The sequence below is a fragment of the Zootoca vivipara genome, chromosome 16, assembly GCF_965207765.1.
Source record: "Zootoca vivipara chromosome 16, rZooViv2.hap1.1, whole genome shotgun sequence".
In the NCBI taxonomy this organism is placed as follows: domain Eukaryota; kingdom Metazoa; phylum Chordata; class Lepidosauria; order Squamata; family Lacertidae; genus Zootoca; species Zootoca vivipara.
In genome coordinates, this window is record NC_142599.1 from 31,460,223 (window position 1) to 31,479,220 (window position 18,998).

Consider the following 18,998-nt stretch of genomic DNA (forward strand, 5'->3'; position numbering starts at 1 on the left):
CCTCCCGCAGTTTGGTCAGAATCATGTTGGTAGCTTCGAGAACACTGTCCAACCATCTCATCCTCTGTCGTCCCCTTCTCCTTGTGCCCTCAATCTTTCCCAACATCAGGGTCTTTTCCAGGGAGTCTTCTCTTCTCATGAGGTGGCCAAAGTATTGGAGCCTCCGCTTCAGGATCTGTCCTTCCAGTGAGCATTCAGGGCTGATTTCCTTAAGAATGGATAGGTTTGATCTTCTTGCAGTCCATGGGACTCTCAAGAGTCTCCTCCAGCACCATAATTCAAAAGCATCAATTCTTTGGCAATCAGCCTTCTTCCCCTAAATAATAATGGGAACTAAAGTTTTCCCCTTCACAGAGCTACAACTCCCAGAACTCTTAATGAGCAACAGTTCCCAGAATTCTTGAGGTGGGGGGGGGCTCATGTACTTTAAATATATGTTGGATGTCCTTTAAATATATGGTGTCATCTAAGCTCCACACAAACTAATCACAGTGAATGCTTGATAAACAGGTGGTCTGGAAGCGAACAGAGACCAGATCACCACATGGGAACAACTACCAGGTCTCAGAATTAACCAAAGGCTCAGGACCTTCCTTTCTCTGCCACTTCAGGGACTTCTCCCAAATTTCTCTTTCCCTAACCAATGGCCCTTACTGCAGAAATAAAACAGCAGCTCCACACCTTGGTAGCTAAAGGAATTACCACACAATGCACTTCAGGGAAGAAGTTTTTTTTTTTAGAGGTTTGTGATTTGGATCTCAGGGTTTTCACCTTGAGCAAACATGTAGCTTCCTTCCCCCTCCTGCTCAGACATGGAACTTACAGTACAGGATTTCATAGTCCCCAGAATTGGACATGATGAATTTCCCATCCTTGGACCAGTCCAGATGTGTGATGAAACTGGAGTGTCCCTGGAGTGCAGGGAGAGAAAGTGTGCAGATTAGCAAGCATCTGGTCTGGTTTTGCTTACCAACGAACCAATCAATAATATGCTCACCGTGCAGCGGCCAAAGCGGGTGTATTTATGCCCACTGTCCTCTACGCTGTAGATATAAATGAAATTGTCGTGGGAGCCAATGGCCAAGAACTCCCCATCTGCCAAAGAAGGTAAAAGCAAAGTTAGAGGCGGGGGGGAGGACAGAGAAACAAATTCCCCAACAGGAAAGGCTGGGGTGGGGGCAAAGGCTCTGTGGTAGAGCATCTGCTTTGCATGCAGAATGGTCCCAGATTCAATCCCTGGCATCTCCAACGATGGCTGGGAAAGGTCCCCTGTCTGAAACCCTGAAGAGCTGCTGCTAGTCAGTATATACAATACAAAGCTAGATGGACCCAGTGATCTGACTTGAGATGAGACAGCTTCCTATGTTCTTATTTAAAGCAGCTGTCCAGCTAGAACCATGAGGACTGGAATCTTCCTTCATTTTTAAGGGAGGAATCTTTGCTCAGTGGTATGGCATCTGCCTTACATACAGAAGGTCCCAGATTGAATCCCTGGCATCTCCAGGTAGAGCTGGTAATAATAATAATAATAATAATAATAATAATAATAATAATGATGATGATGATGATGATGTTATTTCTTATACCCCATCCATCTGACTGGGTTACCCCAGCCACCCTGAGCGACTTCCAACAAAAGGTAAAGGAACAAAACATCAAACATTAAATCTTCCCAAAACAGGGCTGCATTCAGATGTCTGAAACCCTGGAAAGCTACTGCCAGTTCGTGCAAATGCAGCTGAGCTAGATGGACCAAAGGTCTGACTCAATATGAGGCAGCTTCCTATGTGGAAACTTAGTAACCGGTGAAAAAGGAAGCAACGGCCTAACCTGGCGAATAGCGCACTACTGAGAGCTGCTCGTTCCCATCTATGTAGCCTGACAACACTTGTTGCGTCTCCGTGTCCAGCACCACCCATCTGTTGGAGGGAGAAAACAAGAGATTCTCTCAGCAGCCAGTGGCCACACCAAAAGGCGCACTTCTTTTCCGGCGTGTAGGTGCACAGAAAGCTGAAATTTAACAGGACAAAGCTCCCCCACTAACTGCATTCTGGCCAGAGGGAGTTTAACCTGTTGATTTTCTGCTTTTCACACAGGTGTTCTCAAGGCCAGAAAATAAATTGGCAACCCTTACTAACGATGCAGGGTTGCCCTTCCCAAGCATGCAAAAGTTGAGGGGAGGGTGGGGTGGAACAAGTAGTTACCGTCCAGAGCTGAACCCCACTGTGACCACTTTCCCACTGGGATGGAAGTCAGCACAGAGCCCTGTCTCCTAGAGAAGAGAGAAAGAGGAATGACATGAGATTTACTGTAAATACTATCATGACATAGGGTGGCTAAGTGGATACGGTGCTATTCATTCAGTGTGTTCAAAGCACAGAACTGCCCCAGTCAGGTGGAAAGAGGCTATGAAAGAGGATTAGACAAACTCCTGGAGGATAAGGCTATCAGTGGATATTAGCCATGTCAGCTATATTTCCCCTCTGCTGGGAAAATTATGCCTCTGAAGACCAACGTCTGGGAATCACAAGTGGGGGCAGAATGCTGTTGCACTAACATCCTGTTCATAGGCTTTCCAGAGGCATTTCGTCAGCCACTGGAAGAACAGGCTACTGGACTGGATAGGCCATTGGCCTGATCCAGCATGTTCATCTGACTGTATTTACTCAAGTCTAATGTGCCGTCAAATCATCTCAATTTTCAGAACCTTGAAACCAAAAAACTGTATTTGCTGGCGAATGTAAATGTGCCATTGAATCTAAGGTGCATCTTAATTTTTGCAACGTAATTTGGCCCAAAAAGGTGAGTGTTAGATTCGAGTAAATAAAGTAAGTTCTTATGTACAGTTTTCATTGTATTTTTTTAAAAAATTTCAGTTTCTAACCCTTACAGTCCCAAAGCATGTTAGCCAATGGCTATTGAAATCTTAGAAGCCAGGGGGGGGGGATTTATTTGCTGAATGAAATTTCCAACAGGACAAGAATTCGCTTCTTTCATGTGTTTTGCGTCTGCTTTGTGTAGGATGATCATGCAGAAACAACACTTCTGGTCGACCCAGATGCCTGCAAGCTGGACATGAGCACAACAGCACTCTGCCTACCTGTGATTCCCAGTAACTGACATAATGCCTCCGATAGGGAAAACATAAGACAACATGGCTAAGCTACTGTCAATAGCCTTGCCCTCCATGGATTTGTCTAATCCTCTTTTTAAAGCCATCCAAACTGATCTCAGGAAACTTTGTCCACTGGCCCATTCCATGGAACGGTACCACATCAATGGCATCGCCGACACCCCTGGGCCATGCCACACGTTCCTCCCCTCCCAGGTCCAGTTACCTCCAGCGTGGTGCTCCAAGCCAGCGCGTGCTCCCCACTATCCCACATGCAGAGCTGCCTGTCATGGGCGCAAGTGACAAAAAGGTCCCGCGAAGGGTGAGTGCCCAGCCCCCACAGTTCGTCCGTGTGCCCCTGCAAAGGAAGAGCATTGAGAAGCAGCTGGAGAAGGAAGGAGCGGCTGAAGAGGAGGCCCTGCGACCAGACCAGACCCACCCCTTTACCTGGATGATGGGCCGGAAGCCCTCCGCCAAGCTCCCCCGTAGCAGGGCATTGCGTGTGGTCCCTACCAGCAGCTCCCCTCTGTCACCCTCGGCGATGGTGCGGACGGCACCAAACTGCTCTGGAATCTGATTGTAAAAGAAGAAGCAGGCATTATAAAGCTGGTCTGTGTGTAAAGTTTGATGAATTTATCCAAGGATGGATTAAAACCCTTTTTCAGCCTGAGGGCTGCATTTCCTTCTGAGCAACCTTCCGAGGGCCACATGCCCATGTGGAAATTCAACGCTTCAAGTTACTTTGCCTTATTGCCTTTTGTTATTTTTAAGGATTTGTAGCAGGCTTCCTCAACCTCAGCCCTCCAGATGTTTTTGGCCTACAACTCCCATGATCCCTAGCTAGCAGGACCATTGGTCAGGAATGATGGGAATTGTAGTCCCAAAATATCTGGAGGGTTGAGGTTGAGGAAGCCTGATTTATAGCAACTCACTGTTCTCCATCAGGGATGGGATCGAAGTGTGTCAAACAAAACCAGAGGGAACCATCTGATGAGATTTTTAAAATTCATATGATTAAATCAGTAAATTTTTCTTTAATTGAGCAACAAGCCTTAACCATAAGGTGTATCCTCCCTCCGGGCGCAAACCTACACTGAGGGGCAAAAGCAGTTAAGAGGCTAACCCCAGATCCCCAAGCGTATTTTAGTAAAAGAAAAACCCACCCCCCAAGACCCTACTGATTCTGGTGGCTGGGGCAAAAAGGTGGGAGAATGTTTGAAGTAGACTCAGGGCCAGGGTGAAAAGACCTCATTGCTTTGATGCGGATGCAAACGGCTTCTTTTTTAATCATCAGATCTATCAGAAAGGATACTTTGTGTGTGTGTCTGTGTCTGTGTCTGTGGGTGAGTGTACCTCAGACTGCGAGTGCAAATGTGTGAGGTGGCCACGCCCACTTTTAGCCACCTCTGGCACGCAGCCCCCAAAGAGTAGGCCAAGGGTGAATGTGGCCTCCTGGCCACATGAGGTTAGCCACCCCCTAAGCTAAAGGATATGGTGGTTATTAGCATATGCCAAGTAATCTCCAAGACCTGCTGTGCAGATCCAGTCACCTCTCTTACCTCCACCTCCTGCAGCAGGGAGAGGCTGGGGCTCCACCGGACTAGGCGCCGGTCCTTGCCGCCGCCACTGAGCACCGAGCCATCGCGGCACAGGCAAAGAGAGAAGATGCTGCCTTCGTGGGCTCGCGTTTGCTTGCTGATCTGGTATGTCTCTGTAAAGAGAGAAGTAAAAACACACCTGTGTCAAACCCTGGTTGAGTTTTGTATTGCTTTTCGGTGACGTGACACGGGGATTGGTGCCAGATTCTCTGTTGGCATGCCTCTCCATAGGAACATAGGAAGGTGCCCTATTGTACAGTCAGACCATTGGTCTATCTTGTTCGCCTCTCCATTGTATATCTATTTATAGTATACAGGTGAAACTTGGAAAATTAGAGTACAGTCGTACCTCGGGTTACGACCACCTCGGTTTGCGAACAGTTCGGGTTACGAACTGCGCAAACCCGGAAGTGTTTTCGCCGCGCGCGCGCGCGTGCATAAGCCGCGCGCGCGCGATCGCGCGATTTGCGCATGCGCAAAGTGTGAAAATCGCGAAAATCGCGCTTTGCGCATGCGCAAAATGGCGGCGCCCATCGCGCTCGGGTTGCGAACTATTCGGGTTACGAACTGCGATCCGGAACGGATCGCGTTCGTAACCCGAGGTATTACTGTATCATCGAAAAGTGCATTTATTTCAGTAATGCAACTTAAAAGGTGAAACCAATATATGAGATAGATGCATGACATGCAAAGCAAGATATGTCAAGCCTTTGTTTGTTGTAATTGTAATTATTTGTCATTGGGTGGGTCAATTATAAAGGGAATGTAATTAATGAAATGTAATAGCGATGTTTATTTTTGTACTATTTATTTTATTACTATGGAATTTCCAAAAGAAAGCATTTGTAAAAATTAAAAGAAAAATAAAAAATAAAAAGTTGCATTACTGAAATAAATGCACTTTTTGACGATATTCTAATTTTCCGAGTTTCACTTATAGTACAAGTGACTCCCCACTTATGCTGGGGTTACATTCTGGCGCCCTGCACGCGTAAGTGAAAATCGCGTAATTGGGAAGCATGCTCCAAACACCCTTTAAATGCCTGCTCGGCCGCTCACTCTCCATTCCAGATTTTAAAAAGCTGTTCAGTGGTACCTCAGTTTTCAAGCGTCTCGGAAGCCGAACCTTTCAGTTGTTGAACGCCAAAAACTCAGAAGTAAATGCTTCGGTTTTCAAATGCTTTTTGGAAGTTGAACAGCTTCCACTGCGTTCCCCCCCCCCATTTTCTCCATTGACTTTGCAGACTGCCCTTTGAGCCTCGATTGTCGAACGTTTTGGAAGTCGAACAGTTTTCCGGAACGGATTGGGTTTGACAACCGAGGTACCACTGTACCAAATTATCCACAACTGGAATTGGAGCTCTGGGGCTGGCTGGAGACTGGAAGACACATGGAAAAGTGGCGGCTACTGCTGCACTACCTCACGTATCAGCTGTTAGGTGGGGAAGCCGAGAAGCCTAAACAAAGCCCCACTGTGCCTGCAGTCTCTTCTCCACCCTAACTGAAGTTCTCTTCGGGCTCCAGGAAGCATCTCTTTGCAAGCTACAAGGACTCTCCAGCTCTCTCCCTCCATTATTTCCCGGCACCATGAGTATACACACAAGTTGATAGCGCGCAAGTGGGGAGTCCCCTGTAATCGTTTCTAAATCTGTGTCTGTCCACATCCCATAGCATATGCAAATTGCATGCAAATCAGCATATGCCCAAGGAACCACCCTAGCAGACCATGGTCTGCTATCACCATTCACCTTCACATACCTTTCGCCCCCTTGCCCAGTGTACGGATGTCAGCAGGCACCCTGGCCCAAGTCAGGATGTTGCCCTCCGAGTCTCCAGTCAGCACATCACTGTTGGTGTCGAACACAAAGCACTGGATGAACTTGGGTTTCTTGTATTTCTGGAAAGATCAGGAAGGGGAGATGCTGATACAAAGATGGCTGGGCAGAACTGGGCGAGGTTCATTCCCGTAACTCTAAGTTCCAGCAGGAAGTTTATCAAGAAATATCTAAAATAATCAAATTGCCTCTTCAGGCTTCTCTATTAATGGTCGTTACTGAATGTGTGGAATGACAGCATGAAAGCTTGTTGTTCTAAATAACTTTCAACACAGATGAAAGCTGCAGCCAGGATTTCAATAGCCCTGTAATGGAAAATTTCAGGGGGGGGGGGCGGGAATCTCCATTTGTCTTTGTAGTACAGTACAAGAACTGAAGGAGTTTGGCTATTGTGGTGGGGGAAATAAACACATAAATTTTGTGTCTTCAAAGGGATGGAGGATCCAGAATGCTTCTACGCCATCTGGTGTGATTTTATTTCTTATGCTTTGGACTTAGATGCCAAACATTCACTGTCTGCAGTGCTGGGTTTAGGGCAGGCAGTGTGGGCTCAAACACAGGGCGCCGAGCTGAGGGGGCACAAAATAATAAAAAATAAAAAGGGCATTATTGTGAAAATAAGAAATATTTAGGGAGGGCAGAGCCAAATTTTGTCCTCGCTCAAGGCACCCTATTACCAAAGTCTGCTCCTGCCGTCCATGCCAGTTTGAGAAATATGTAGGCTTTGCTTTATACTGGTTTGTTACCATTTATTCCCCCCCCCTTTTATTTGTATATGGCAACAACGTAATGCACTGCTACTGTGATTTTGGGTTGTTGAAAAGAAAAAGAAGAGGAGGAGGAGGAAGAAGCAGCTGCTCAAGCAGGAACTTGCACTTGCAATTCTGCCCAGGGTAAAACACTGAAGTTAGCAAATGATAGCATAGCAATCTGGGCATGTGTGTGAGGAGTTGCATGGGAAGAAGAAAAGAGAAAGATTAACTTGGACAAACAACTAACGCCAGGCAAAGCATGGAAACAATGAGAGACTTTTGAGTCGTGAGCATCGATTGGGACAGAATAAAATGTCAGCAGAGACACTGGTCACAACCACACCACACAGCCTTCCCCCTCCCCCGGCCGAGAATCCAGGAAACTGTAGTTTGCCCCTCACAGAGCTACAATTCCCAGCACCCTTAACAGATGACAGATCCCAGGATTCTTTGAGGGAAGCCATGTGATTTAAATGTGAATTAAACAAATAGTGTGGATGTGACCATTAAGTTATCAAGACAGGGCTTAAGGCAGTTGAGGAAAACTCTGGTTGAAAAACGCACCGTAGCTAGCTAAAAAGGGTGCATCTGAGCATGTGCAGGGTGTTTTCTGTCACCACATTTAGCACTCATATTTTCACCGAGGAAGGAACTGGGGTTGACCATCTAAGGCCTGGCATTCAGAAGCCTTCCCTCCCCACTTCTCCCTCCCTATTGTCTATTATTTAAGGCCCCCAACTTTACCAACGACCCCTCCGCCACGCATGCACACACACACACACACACACCAGCATTGCCTCACCCCAAAGATCCCCTGCTTCTTTGTTAGGCTGTTTCCACTCCAGGTCCAGAAATAGACATGAGATTTCCCAGTGGTGATTATGTTGCTGCTGTCTTGGGGGTTGAACTCCACAGTCAGGACAGATTCATTGGTACTCTGCAAGGAGCATTGCGATCGGGTGGATGGGTGGAGGACATGGGTGGGGAGTAGAAGGAAGAAGATATCAGGCGATGTGGCCTCTCAGCACCACCAAAAATGCCCACAAGAATTATTCAAAGTGCTGTAAGTCTCCCAAAGCGCCTTTTAACTTTAGTTATGTGTGTAGGGAAGATCAAACCTCCAGACAAGCAGATCATCGCCTTATTGCTGCACTCCTGAAATGATCTGAAGAAAAGGCACTTTTCGCATTGCTGTTATTTTAGTGGGATTGTTTCATTGTGTACTTTGAATTAGGGATGTTTATATTTTTATAACTGGCTTTTAAGCTTTGTGGGTTAAACCACAGAGCCTAGGGCTTGCCGATCAGAAGGTCGGCGGTTCAAATCCCTGCAACGGGGTGAGCTCCCATAGCTCGGTCCCAGCTCCTGCCAACCTAGCAGTTCGAAAGCACGTCAAAGTGCAAGTAGATAAATAGGTACAGCAAGAAGGTAAATGGCGTTTCCGTGTGCTGCTCTGGTTTGCCAGAAGCGGCTTTGTCATGCTGGCCACATGATCTGGAAGCTGTACGCCAGCTCCCTCGGCCAATAATAGGAGATGAGCAGCGCAACCCCAAAGTTGGTCACGACTGCATCTAATGGTCAGGGGCCCCTTTACCTTTACCTTTAAATCACTTTGAAGTTTATTTTGGCATTAAGCAGTAAATTAATAATAATAATAATAACAATGGTGATTATTATTATTATGATGGAGATGATGATGTTATGAGGAGCCACCCCCCAAATTATTGCTACAGTATTTTTTTTTTACTTTGTTTTTTATTTGGGTGGTGTCTCTGCCTCTGTGGAATGACCTCCTTGCTGGGGTGCATGTTTCCCTGACTCATATGCCAGCTAAAACTCTAACACTTTTTCTGGGCTTTCATGGTGTTTTTAATTATGCTATTTATACAATTAGAATTATTTTAATGCTTTTGTTTCTTATTAATTATCCTTTTTTGGTGGGAGGGGGGGTAAGCTGCATTTTGACAAAAATGCTTGCACTGGTGTAACAATCGTAATAGTGCAAAGTCAAATTCCACCCACCGCATTCAAATCAGATGAGACAGCAAAGCCAGGCCTCTCCACACAGACAAGAGAGAGGGTCTTTTGGCTCCCCAGTTGTGGAAGCTCTCCACAGTCAGGCCCAAAGTGATGCCTTTGCTGACACCTTTTCAGCACCAATGGACCACAATGAGGCTGTTTGCTGTTACTCAGACTCTCAAACCTTCTACTGCTGCTGTTGGGGGCTGCATATATTTTTTTATGAACTGAATGTATTTTTGTGTGCATGTGTTCTTATTACCATGTGTTGTTGTTTTTACTTACCTTTATGCTTTTTAAAAATGTTGTGAGTTGCTTGGAGATCTTTTTGTGTAACAGGCAACAAACAAGTTCAAATAACAACAACCACCACCACAGTACTCACTTTGATTTCAGCCTGCTTGGTACCACGGGCACAGTCCCAGACAGAGAGCATGTGCTCGTTGGACTCGTCTATCACACATAAGTATGCCCCCTCATCCTGGAGGGAGATAGGAACACAGGGAGCTGCTTTACAGAGAGTTAGTTCACTGTCCACCTAGCTCAATCTTGTCTACACTGATTGGCAGCAGCTCTCTAAAGGTCTCAGGCAGAGAGTCTTTCTCCGCCCTAACTAGAGATGCCAGAGATTGAACCTGGGACCTTCTGCATGCCAAGGGGATGCTCTACCACAGGGGTTGCCCTACTGTGATCTGGGGACCACCAGTGGTCCATGAGCTTCATTCATTGGAGGGAGAACATAGCCATTGTAGGTAGCAGCATCTTACACGATGGACCCTATGATCATAACACAAGGTTCCATTATGGCAGGCATCCCCAAACTTTGGCCCTCCAGATGTTTTGGACTACAATCCCCATCATCCCTGACCACTGGTCCTGTTAGCTAGGGATCATGGGAGTTGTAGGCCAAAACCTCTGGAGGGCCGCAGTTTGGGGACGCCTGCATTATGGTGTGAAGCAGTTAGCTCACTGCTTGCTCTGGGACCTATGGCGTTAACTTATGAAACTTAAAAGTGGAATGCCATAGTTTACTGTGTATAAGACGATGGTTTTTTACTCTAAAATAATGTTTGAAATTGGGGGTCATCTTATGCATGGATAGCGCAGATGGGCGATTGGTTTCAGCCACGAGCAGGAGATTGTCATTGGCGATTGTGCGGGTGATTGGTGGCTATGGCAAGGGCTGTGGCAATTGGGCAGGCAATTGGTGGCAATTGTTGATTGGTGACAATTGTTGATTGTCTGCTGCTGTGGCAATTGGGCAGGCGATTGGTGGCTGCTGGCGGTGAGTGGGCAGACAATTGTTGTTTTCGGCAATGCATGCGACTGGCAGCGTTGGTCAGGTGGGTGAATGATTTTCGGCAACCCCCCCCCCCACAAAAATCTCAACAACTCTGGGCAATCCCCCCCCAATTTTCTTAATTTGTAGTCCCCCAAAATAGGTGTCGTCTTATACATGGGGGCGTGTTATACACAGAAAAATACGGTATATACGTAATTTTGAAAATTATATATAAGGATCGGCGCTCAAGAGAATAAGTGTATAATAGTATTTTGTGTGGGATAACCAGTCTCATATAACCAACATGCTTAAGTCTAATTAATGCATGAAGTAAGTTGTCCTGCCAGGCTTAGCTATGTCAACTTACATTGGGAGGAAATAGGTGATCAGGCCTATTGTCCTCCCCTAGTCTACCTGAGAAGCCCAGAGTATAAAGAGGTTTGAAATGATGGCTCCAGCTCAGACCACATGGCTTTCACAAGCCAGTCTTGAGTTCCTATACTAATAATTTAGGAACTTTCACCATTTTGTAAATAAGCTACGTTTTACTGTCTGTGCTCTGAAACACATGAACCTGACCTCTGAAGCGTTCATAAGTAAACCCATTTTTAATTTACCAAACGTGTGGGATTTTCCCCCTGTGCTTATGGAAGTGTAAAATTTTGGAAATAAACTTTTAAAGGGACATTCTGGAACTCACTTTAAAGGGCACATATTTTAAAGGTCTAACAGTCTGTATTTCCACAATTTGCTGCATGTTTTGTGGTTTTAAACCTCTCTTGGGATCCTCTCACCAAAGAGTACTTGCCCCAAACTTGGATCTTGGCATCCAGAAATTCTCCTTTTTATATGCCTATTTTTTCCTTGAACCAACCAACATATAGGATGGCGAAGTTCTAACACTCACAGCTGTGGAGAAAGCAAGGGAACCAACTCCTCTCTCAAAGCTGCCCTGACCAATTTCTAGCAGGGTGCTAAGGTTGGACGAGTCCCAGATGTGAACAGAGGGTTGCAGAGGCTGTAAGGAGAGTGGGAAGAGAAATAAGAAAGGTCAGCTTCCCTGTGTAAAGAGGTAGAGCAAAAAGAGGTGGAGATCAAAACAAGCCAGTACTATATATAGAAAGCACATTGCTAGTAGCAGAATATTAATTCAAATGGACTATCTATCTATCACAGAGTAATTAATTTTAATATGTTATATTTTAATAACATTAATATCCTCCTTTCTGCAAGTAACTCACACCTGCTTGGTTTTTTATTTGTGCGCACGCACACACACTTTATTAATGGGTTCCACCTGCTGTCAGTAGCCAGACCAATAGAAGAGTTTGCCATTTAAGTGCATTCTGTTTTGATAGGTTATTGAACTCCATCTTTGATGTCTGTGTAACCAGGCAGTAGGGCAGTTAGGTAATTTTAGATTCTGGACTTAGCGTGGTCTGATTGGGAAGCAGGAAGAGATGTTTTTCAACCCTGCATCCCCAGAAGTTTATTTGTTTACAAAAAATATTTATATACCACATACCACTGTATCATAAAGCTGTATCTCAGCAGTTTACAGCAATGTAAAAATGTAAAAACGTAAAACCAAACAATGAGATCATAACAAGCTAAGAACAAGTTAAAAGCACAAAGAATTTTTTGTGCTGCCGAGACCACATAACACCGGTCTTGAAAGACCTACATTGGCTCCCAGTACGTTTCTGAGCACAGTTCAAAGTGTTGGTGCTGACCTTTAAAGCCCTAAATGGCCTCGGTCCAGCATACCTGAAGGAGTGTCTCCACCCCCATCGTTCTGCCCTGAGGTCCAGCACTGAGGGCCTTCTGGCGGTTTCCTAATTGCGAGAAGCCAAGTTGCAGGGAACCAGGCAGAGGGCCTTCTCAGTACTGGCGCCTGCCCTGTGGAATGCCCTCCCATCAGATGTCAAAGAGAAAAACAACTACCAGATTTTTAGAAGACATCTGAAGGCAGCCCTGCTTAGGGAGGCTTTTAATGTTTAATAGATTATTCTATTTTATTTTTCTGTTGGAAACCGCCCAGAGTGGCTGGGGAAACCCAGCCAGATGGGCGGGGTATAAAGAATAAATTATTATTATTATTAAAAGCAAGTTGTTGAACTACAGTTCCTATCATCCCATAAATCCTGCTAGGGATTGTGGGGGGTTGTAGTCCAGCAACATCTGGCTGCCAAGGTTGAAGAACACTGGTTTGGACAGCATTTTGTAGTACTTCAAAATGTGAAAGGCCACCAGCCCTATTGTGTTTGGGAGAACTCTGGCTCATTTCGCTGAGTGGAGCCCCAAACCTCTCTGCCCCGAAGTCTGAAATCTGATGGCACCACTGCAGTCAATTAATCTTATCTCTGGGCAAAAAGCTTATAAGCCATGTAGGGGGGAAATCACGGCCTTGGGTCCCTCCCAGCTCTAGGGGTTTACCTTGCCATCCTTGTCCACACCAGCCATCTGCCCCGAAGCAACACGGACTTTGTCAGGATGCACTGCTAGGCTGAAGAAAGAACAGACTCACAAGAGGAAAGGCCCAATCCATCATCTGCTCCCAAGCTCAAAGTCACCTAATCTCTTCGCTCCAGAGAAGGTGAAAACTGCTTTGCTCAATCAGATTCTCTACCCCCACCCCCCATGGACCAAAGCACAGGAACTCACAATTTTCACTAAGTTTCTTCCATTTCATGTAAGTGAGATTTAGTGGATCCTGGACGCAGCGGTGGACTTTGGGCTTTCAAATTTCAGTTGCACCCTGTGCAACGCCAAAATTCAGCATCTCTCTCCCCCCCCCTGCTTTTTGTTCTAATTCATCTTTGCAGTGCCCCCTGCACCACCCTCTTGGTTCAGCACCCAGTGCAGGCAAACCAGTCACACTCCCCTAAATCTGCCTCTGCTGGATGATTATGGTGAACAGGGTGCTGCCCCACCTACTCTCAGCCACCAAGCCCCACACACCTGCCTGCCTTCTTACTTACTTACAACCAGGCCAGTGGGGGGGGGGCCATGCCTGTTGGCTTCTTCTTCCTCCTCCTGTCTCAGTGATCCAGGGAGGATGATGGTTGGCTCTGCCTGTCATTGGCTCTGCCTCTGCCTGTCATTTGCTTTGGCCAGTCCCATTGGATGCCAGCCGCCACTGGTGAGACTAGGTGCCTGTAGTGGAGTGCCTATTTCTTGCATCATGGGAGAGTGAGCACAACCATTTGTCTATATGTTTCCTGTGCCTGTCCCTGTGTTGTGGGAGTACATATAGGTAATATACACCGGAGTACTGGAGTAGGTCTCAGGTCTGGGAAATGGCTCCCGCAACTCACCAGCGCACGCAGTCAGTGTGCCGCAGGTAGTGGCGTTGTGTGCGATGTTGCACGTGATACAGCACAACCACACAGGCAATGAAGTAGACCAGCTCTCCTGATGTCAACACGTAGAGGTTGGAGCGGCAGTCGCGGCCCCGGTACCCATATCTGGGACGGGCGTCAAGGAGCAAATAACCGACACAAATGCAAAACGGGGAGGACAAGGGAGCCACAACTGCCTGCTCTCTGTGTCACTGGGGACTCAAGCGATGACTCTGACATCTTTCGTGAAAACACCCCTGTGAGGGAGGCCACTATTTCAGGGTCCAAAATGGTGGGACTTAAACCAGGAAGAACTGGGTGCTAGTCCCTGCTCATGTTGCAAAGCTCAATTGGTGACTTTGGACTGGTTTGCTTAACTCTCAACCCAACCTACCTTACAGGGTTGTTGTGTGGATGAAAGTGTCAAATCTGTGTGTGCCACCCTGAGCTTCTTGGAGGAAGGCTGGGATAATAATAATAATAATAATAATAATAATAATAATAATAATAATAATACAAACAAACAAACAAACATAGGAAGCTGCCTAATCCCATCAAACTATTGGTCTATATAGCTCAGTGTTGTCTACATTGACTGGCAGCAGATTTCCAAGGTTTCAGGCAGGAGGTTTTTCCCTCCAGCTCTACCTGGAGATGCTGAGGATCGAACCTGGGACCTTCTCCATGCAAAGCAGATTTCTACCACTGATCTGCAGTTCTTTCCCTCAACCTAGTCAACTAGAAACAAAAAACAGAGAAGGTAGAATCTAAGTGTAAATTTAAATAATAATCCTCCTCCTATGCCCTAGATCTGCATGCTTTAATTCAGAGATAGCCAGCCTCCTGTCCTGCACACAATGTGGACTATGACTCCCATCATCCTTGACCGTTGGCCATGCTGGCTGGGGCTGATGGGAAATGGAGTCCAAAAAACCTGGAGGGTGCCATGTTGGCTACCTTTGGTTTATAGGGCACAGTCAGTGCTCCTCAGAGTCACTTCTCCAGGTGCCACTCCCATGTGGGGTAAGACAGATAACACAGAGAGAAGGGGGTGAGGGGGGAAAAAGGGAATGAGTGTTATCTGTCCATTTCTATTCCTCTCAGTCTATTCTTCTCAGTCTCTCATTTTCTCATTTGCCAGCCCGGTGCCCTCCAGATATCGTGAACTACAACTCCCATCATTGATCATTGGTGATGCTGGCTGAGGCTCATGGGAAATGGAGTCCAACAACACCCAAAGGGCACCAGGTTGGCTACCCCTCCTTGAATGGGTTTCGTTGGGGAAACAGTGTTATTCTGTGGTGGCTACTGTGCTTTAGGAAAGGCTGGAGCAGGCGGGTGGCGGATGAAGGAATGAGGTCTCCTCCTTCCTCAAAGGATACACCCAGTCCAGCTTCAGCTTCTCGGTTGGCAGCTCCATGCGCAGCTCCTCGTAGTTGAGGAAGTCGGAAGGGATGTACATGGTGATGGGGCGGCCACGCAGGAACATCTTTGTGGAACGTCCTTCTAAAGGGACAGAAAAACAGAAGGAGGGAACAGGTGGGCATCAGCAGCTGGAGCACAACAAATGCCAAACCCACCTTGGCCCAAGAAGTCAATCAGCATGTCTTCTGGTATGGAGGTCCTGCCCCTCAAACGACCAAGCATCACCCACTTTTCAGGACTCCTGATGCAACCAGGAGAATCAAGTGATAAAACTTTGCCTAAGCTCCTATCTTAAGGATGGAGAACCTCAGGCCTAGGGGGTCAAATGCAATCCACACCCCCAGGCCTCTCTATCCAGACCTATCTCGGTACCCCTAAGAAAACTGCAGCTCCCAGGATTCTTTGGAGGAAGCTGTTACTGTTTAAAGTGCTGTCACGAGTGCATTAAATGTATGGTGTGGATGTGGCCTAACTCCACCACCAGCACCACCAGATGTTCTGTCTTCCATTACGAAGAACCTGCTGCATCAGGCCAGTGACCCGTCCAGTCTAACATCCCATTCTCACAGTAGCCAGCTATATATCCCTATGGGAAGCCTGCAAGCAGGACCTGAGCACAGCAACACTCTCCCCTCCTGCAGTTTCCAGAAACCACTATTCATAAATTGTTGGAGGAAAAGGCCATTAGTGACCACTAGCCATGATAGTAGTAATGCTTCTGGGTACCAGTTGCTTGAAGCTACAGGAAGGGAGAGTCCTCTTGTGTTTGGGTCCTGCTGGAGGGTTTCCCACAGTTATCTTGGTAGCCACTATGAGAACAGAATGCAGGGCTATTCATATGTTCTTAGAAGCATACCCCCTCCTACAGAGATAGCCTTCATAGCCCTATCCTCTGGATTTTGCCTAATTGTATTTTAAAGTCATCCAATCTGGTGAACATCTCTACTTCAGAACAAACTCCCATATGCGCTGTGTGAAGAAGGACTTCGTTTTGTCTGTTCTGAACCTTCCAACCTTCAGCTTCATAGGATGTCCCCAAGTTATGGTGCTAAGAAGGAGGGAGAAAAACTCCTGCCTGCTTTCTTTTCCCAAACTCTCCAATGCAATCGTTTCCGAAGCCTCACCTTGATGCATCCGTCGAGCGCTCAGTGGCCCTACGCAGAGGGAGAGGGAGGAAGGATTAGGCATTTGTAGGAAAGAAGAAGGAACCTGCATCTTTGCCTGGAGCAGCCTTCAGCAACCTGGTGCCCTCCAGAGGTTTGGGACTACAACTCCAACCCACCCAATAGCTTTATTGTCCCCTTCACCATCCTTGACTTCGAGAGCTCACCTGGACTTAGGGAGGGATCCTTTGTTCGGCTGCAAAGAGAAAACAGAACATTAAAGGGGCCGGTCAGGGTATATGTGTGTGGTAGGTAACTTAGAAGGAAATGAACTGTGGAATAACCAGGGCTTTTTTCAGCCGGAACTGAGTTCCAGCACCTCTCAGGTAGGCGCCATTGCCATTCTAAGAGAACAAGGGAAGTGTTCATGGTGAGTTCTAGCACCCCTTTTTCTAGAAAAATAGCACTGGGAAGAACACTACCTCTGAGCATGCACACAATACCCTATTACTCCCCACAGAGCAAACATAACCAAATCCCACATGGCAATATATGGTGTGTGTCTATGTTTATGTGTATTTGTGTGATGTAGATAACAGATTAGCCAACATGCTGCTTTCTGGATATTTTGGACTACATCTCCCAATTATCCCCGATCAATGACCATGCAGGCTGATGTGAGTTGGAAACCAAAACACCCAGAGGGCACCGTGTTGGCTATCCCTGGCTTATAGGGAGCAGCGAGAGTCACCAGAGGTCATCTTCAATAATACTCCTCCAGGTGCCTCTGCAGCTAGGTAAGGTGGACAGCAACCAGCAAGAGAGACAGAGAGCAGGAATGTGCAAATCTGTCCATTTCCATTTCTCTCAGCATCTCATTTTTCCCCATCTTAAATTTGTTTTTCCACAATTCCACATCTATTTGCATTTTTTAAAATCTTCCTGCAAACTCATCAGCATTTTAGTGCAAAGATCTCCCAATACCTATTCCCCGTAATACAGGCATAGGCAAACTCGGCCCTCCAGATGTTTTGGGACTTCAATTCCAATCATCCCTGACCACTGGTCCTGTTAACTAGGGATCATGGGAGTTGTAGGCCAAAAACAACTGGAGGGCTGAGTTTGCCTATACCTGCCATAAAACAATGGTTTTTTGTACTTTATTTTCACTAATATATGCATTTCTATGTACACATCCTGCATTTCTATACAAATTACCAGGCTGGAGAACTACATTGCAAAATCTGGAGAAATTCAAATTTCAAAAGATAACGGTGTTTTGGATCATACCTTGTTTTGAAAAATGCAAATCAGATGGGTTTGCCTTTAAATGTGGACTGATTCGAATTCCCCCCCCCCTCAAAAAAAATTCCGAAGTGGAAGACAGAGTACTTTTGGTGTGGGTGCTGTGGTTGTGGAATTCCCTCTCCAGAAAAGCCCACCTGCAGCATGATTATATTTCTGGCACCAGGCAAATATTTTAAAATGTATTTCCCTCCCGCTCCTTTAAGATATTGAGGTTATATTTTAGTAGTGTATTTTTTCTTTTTCTTTTCTTTTTTTTTTTGCAGACTGCCCCTGGGCATCTCCAAATAACTAAACAATCCAGATTGCAACCTTGGGATGGCATTGTGCTTTTGAACATGCACAGAGCGCATGCTCCCTCACCCTCAGAGCAAATACAACCAAATGCCACTCATGTCCCTACAACAGAAGAATCAGTGTGATACATGGTATGTGCATGTGGGCGCCTCACTTCTCAAAGCTGCTGGAGTGGTTGAAGAGGTTGGCTGAGGACGCTGCCTTCTTGGAGAGGCGCTGCTTGGTTTTGGAGGGTTTGTCAGAGGAGCTGTTTCTCCGCAGTCTGGAAAAGAAAGAAAGGGGGAATAGGTAAGGTGCCGCACTATAGTGTCGTATCCAACATTAGTCCTACAGAGCTGGACTGTCGGTACTTTCAGGTGGGATTCAAGAACATATAGGCAAATTCAGGATGTGCAAATAGAAATGACTTGGAGCTCTTGCACAACAAATTCACTTCCCTGAAAGATCAGACTTTTTGCAATAAGGAAAGTCACAGGAAAATGCACTGGAAAGGGTGGGATGAAACGTCCCTTCGTGCAACATGATTGGCGCTCCCCACAAATAAATCAGAGTGGAATGTTCATCGAATAGCCAATGTCGTCTACTCTCCCTGCAAACAAATAGGAAAGAATGCTCAATAAAAAAGGTCAGCTGGAAGCGCCTCTGCTCCAGGTAGGCCCATTGATATAGACAAAACCTAAGTCAGGTCCATTCATTTCAGTGGGTCTACTTAGAGTGCAGTTGTTCTGCCTCCACTGTCAGAGCTAGTAGAGCTTTGAACACCATCTGCTGGGAATCACAAGTTTGTAGCGTTGTCCTTGTGCTCATGTCCTGTCTGTGGGCTTCCCTTTGGCATCTGGTTGGCCACTGTGCAAATAAGATGCTGGACTAGATGGGCCTCTGGCCTGATCCAGCAGGCAGGCTCTTCTTACATTCTTATGGATGCAACT

The 18,998-nt window shown here is 46.4% G+C and overlaps 1 protein-coding gene across 4 annotated transcripts in view; it reads right to left on the reverse strand.

Moving 5' to 3' along the window:
- The window catches only part of EML3 (EMAP like 3), a 38,638-nt gene that overhangs the window by 2,483 nt on the left and 17,157 nt on the right, over positions 1–18,998 (reverse strand). For 3 of the 4 annotated variants that reach the window (XM_035097842.3, XM_088659998.1, XM_088659997.1), the window contains 17 exons: positions 18,224–18,331; positions 16,695–16,723; positions 16,489–16,518; positions 15,322–15,445; positions 13,916–14,065; positions 13,035–13,104; positions 11,506–11,616; positions 9,702–9,797; positions 8,100–8,234; positions 6,469–6,607; positions 4,672–4,823; positions 3,560–3,685; positions 3,339–3,470; positions 2,205–2,272; positions 1,831–1,919; positions 998–1,095; positions 824–911 (listed from right to left, as the gene is read on the reverse strand). In XM_035097842.3, coding sequence (XP_034953733.2) covers positions 824–911; positions 998–1,095; positions 1,831–1,919; positions 2,205–2,272; positions 3,339–3,470; positions 3,560–3,685; positions 4,672–4,823; positions 6,469–6,607; positions 8,100–8,234; positions 9,702–9,797; positions 11,506–11,616; positions 13,035–13,104; positions 13,916–14,065; positions 15,322–15,445; positions 16,489–16,518; positions 16,695–16,723; positions 18,224–18,331 — 1,745 coding nt within the window. The remainder of the gene's footprint in view (positions 1–823; positions 912–997; positions 1,096–1,830; positions 1,920–2,204; positions 2,273–3,338; positions 3,471–3,559; positions 3,686–4,671; positions 4,824–6,468; positions 6,608–8,099; positions 8,235–9,701; positions 9,798–11,505; positions 11,617–13,034; positions 13,105–13,915; positions 14,066–15,321; positions 15,446–16,488; positions 16,519–16,694; positions 16,724–18,223; positions 18,332–18,998) is intronic. The other variant, XM_060269730.2, reaches the window with a different exon arrangement.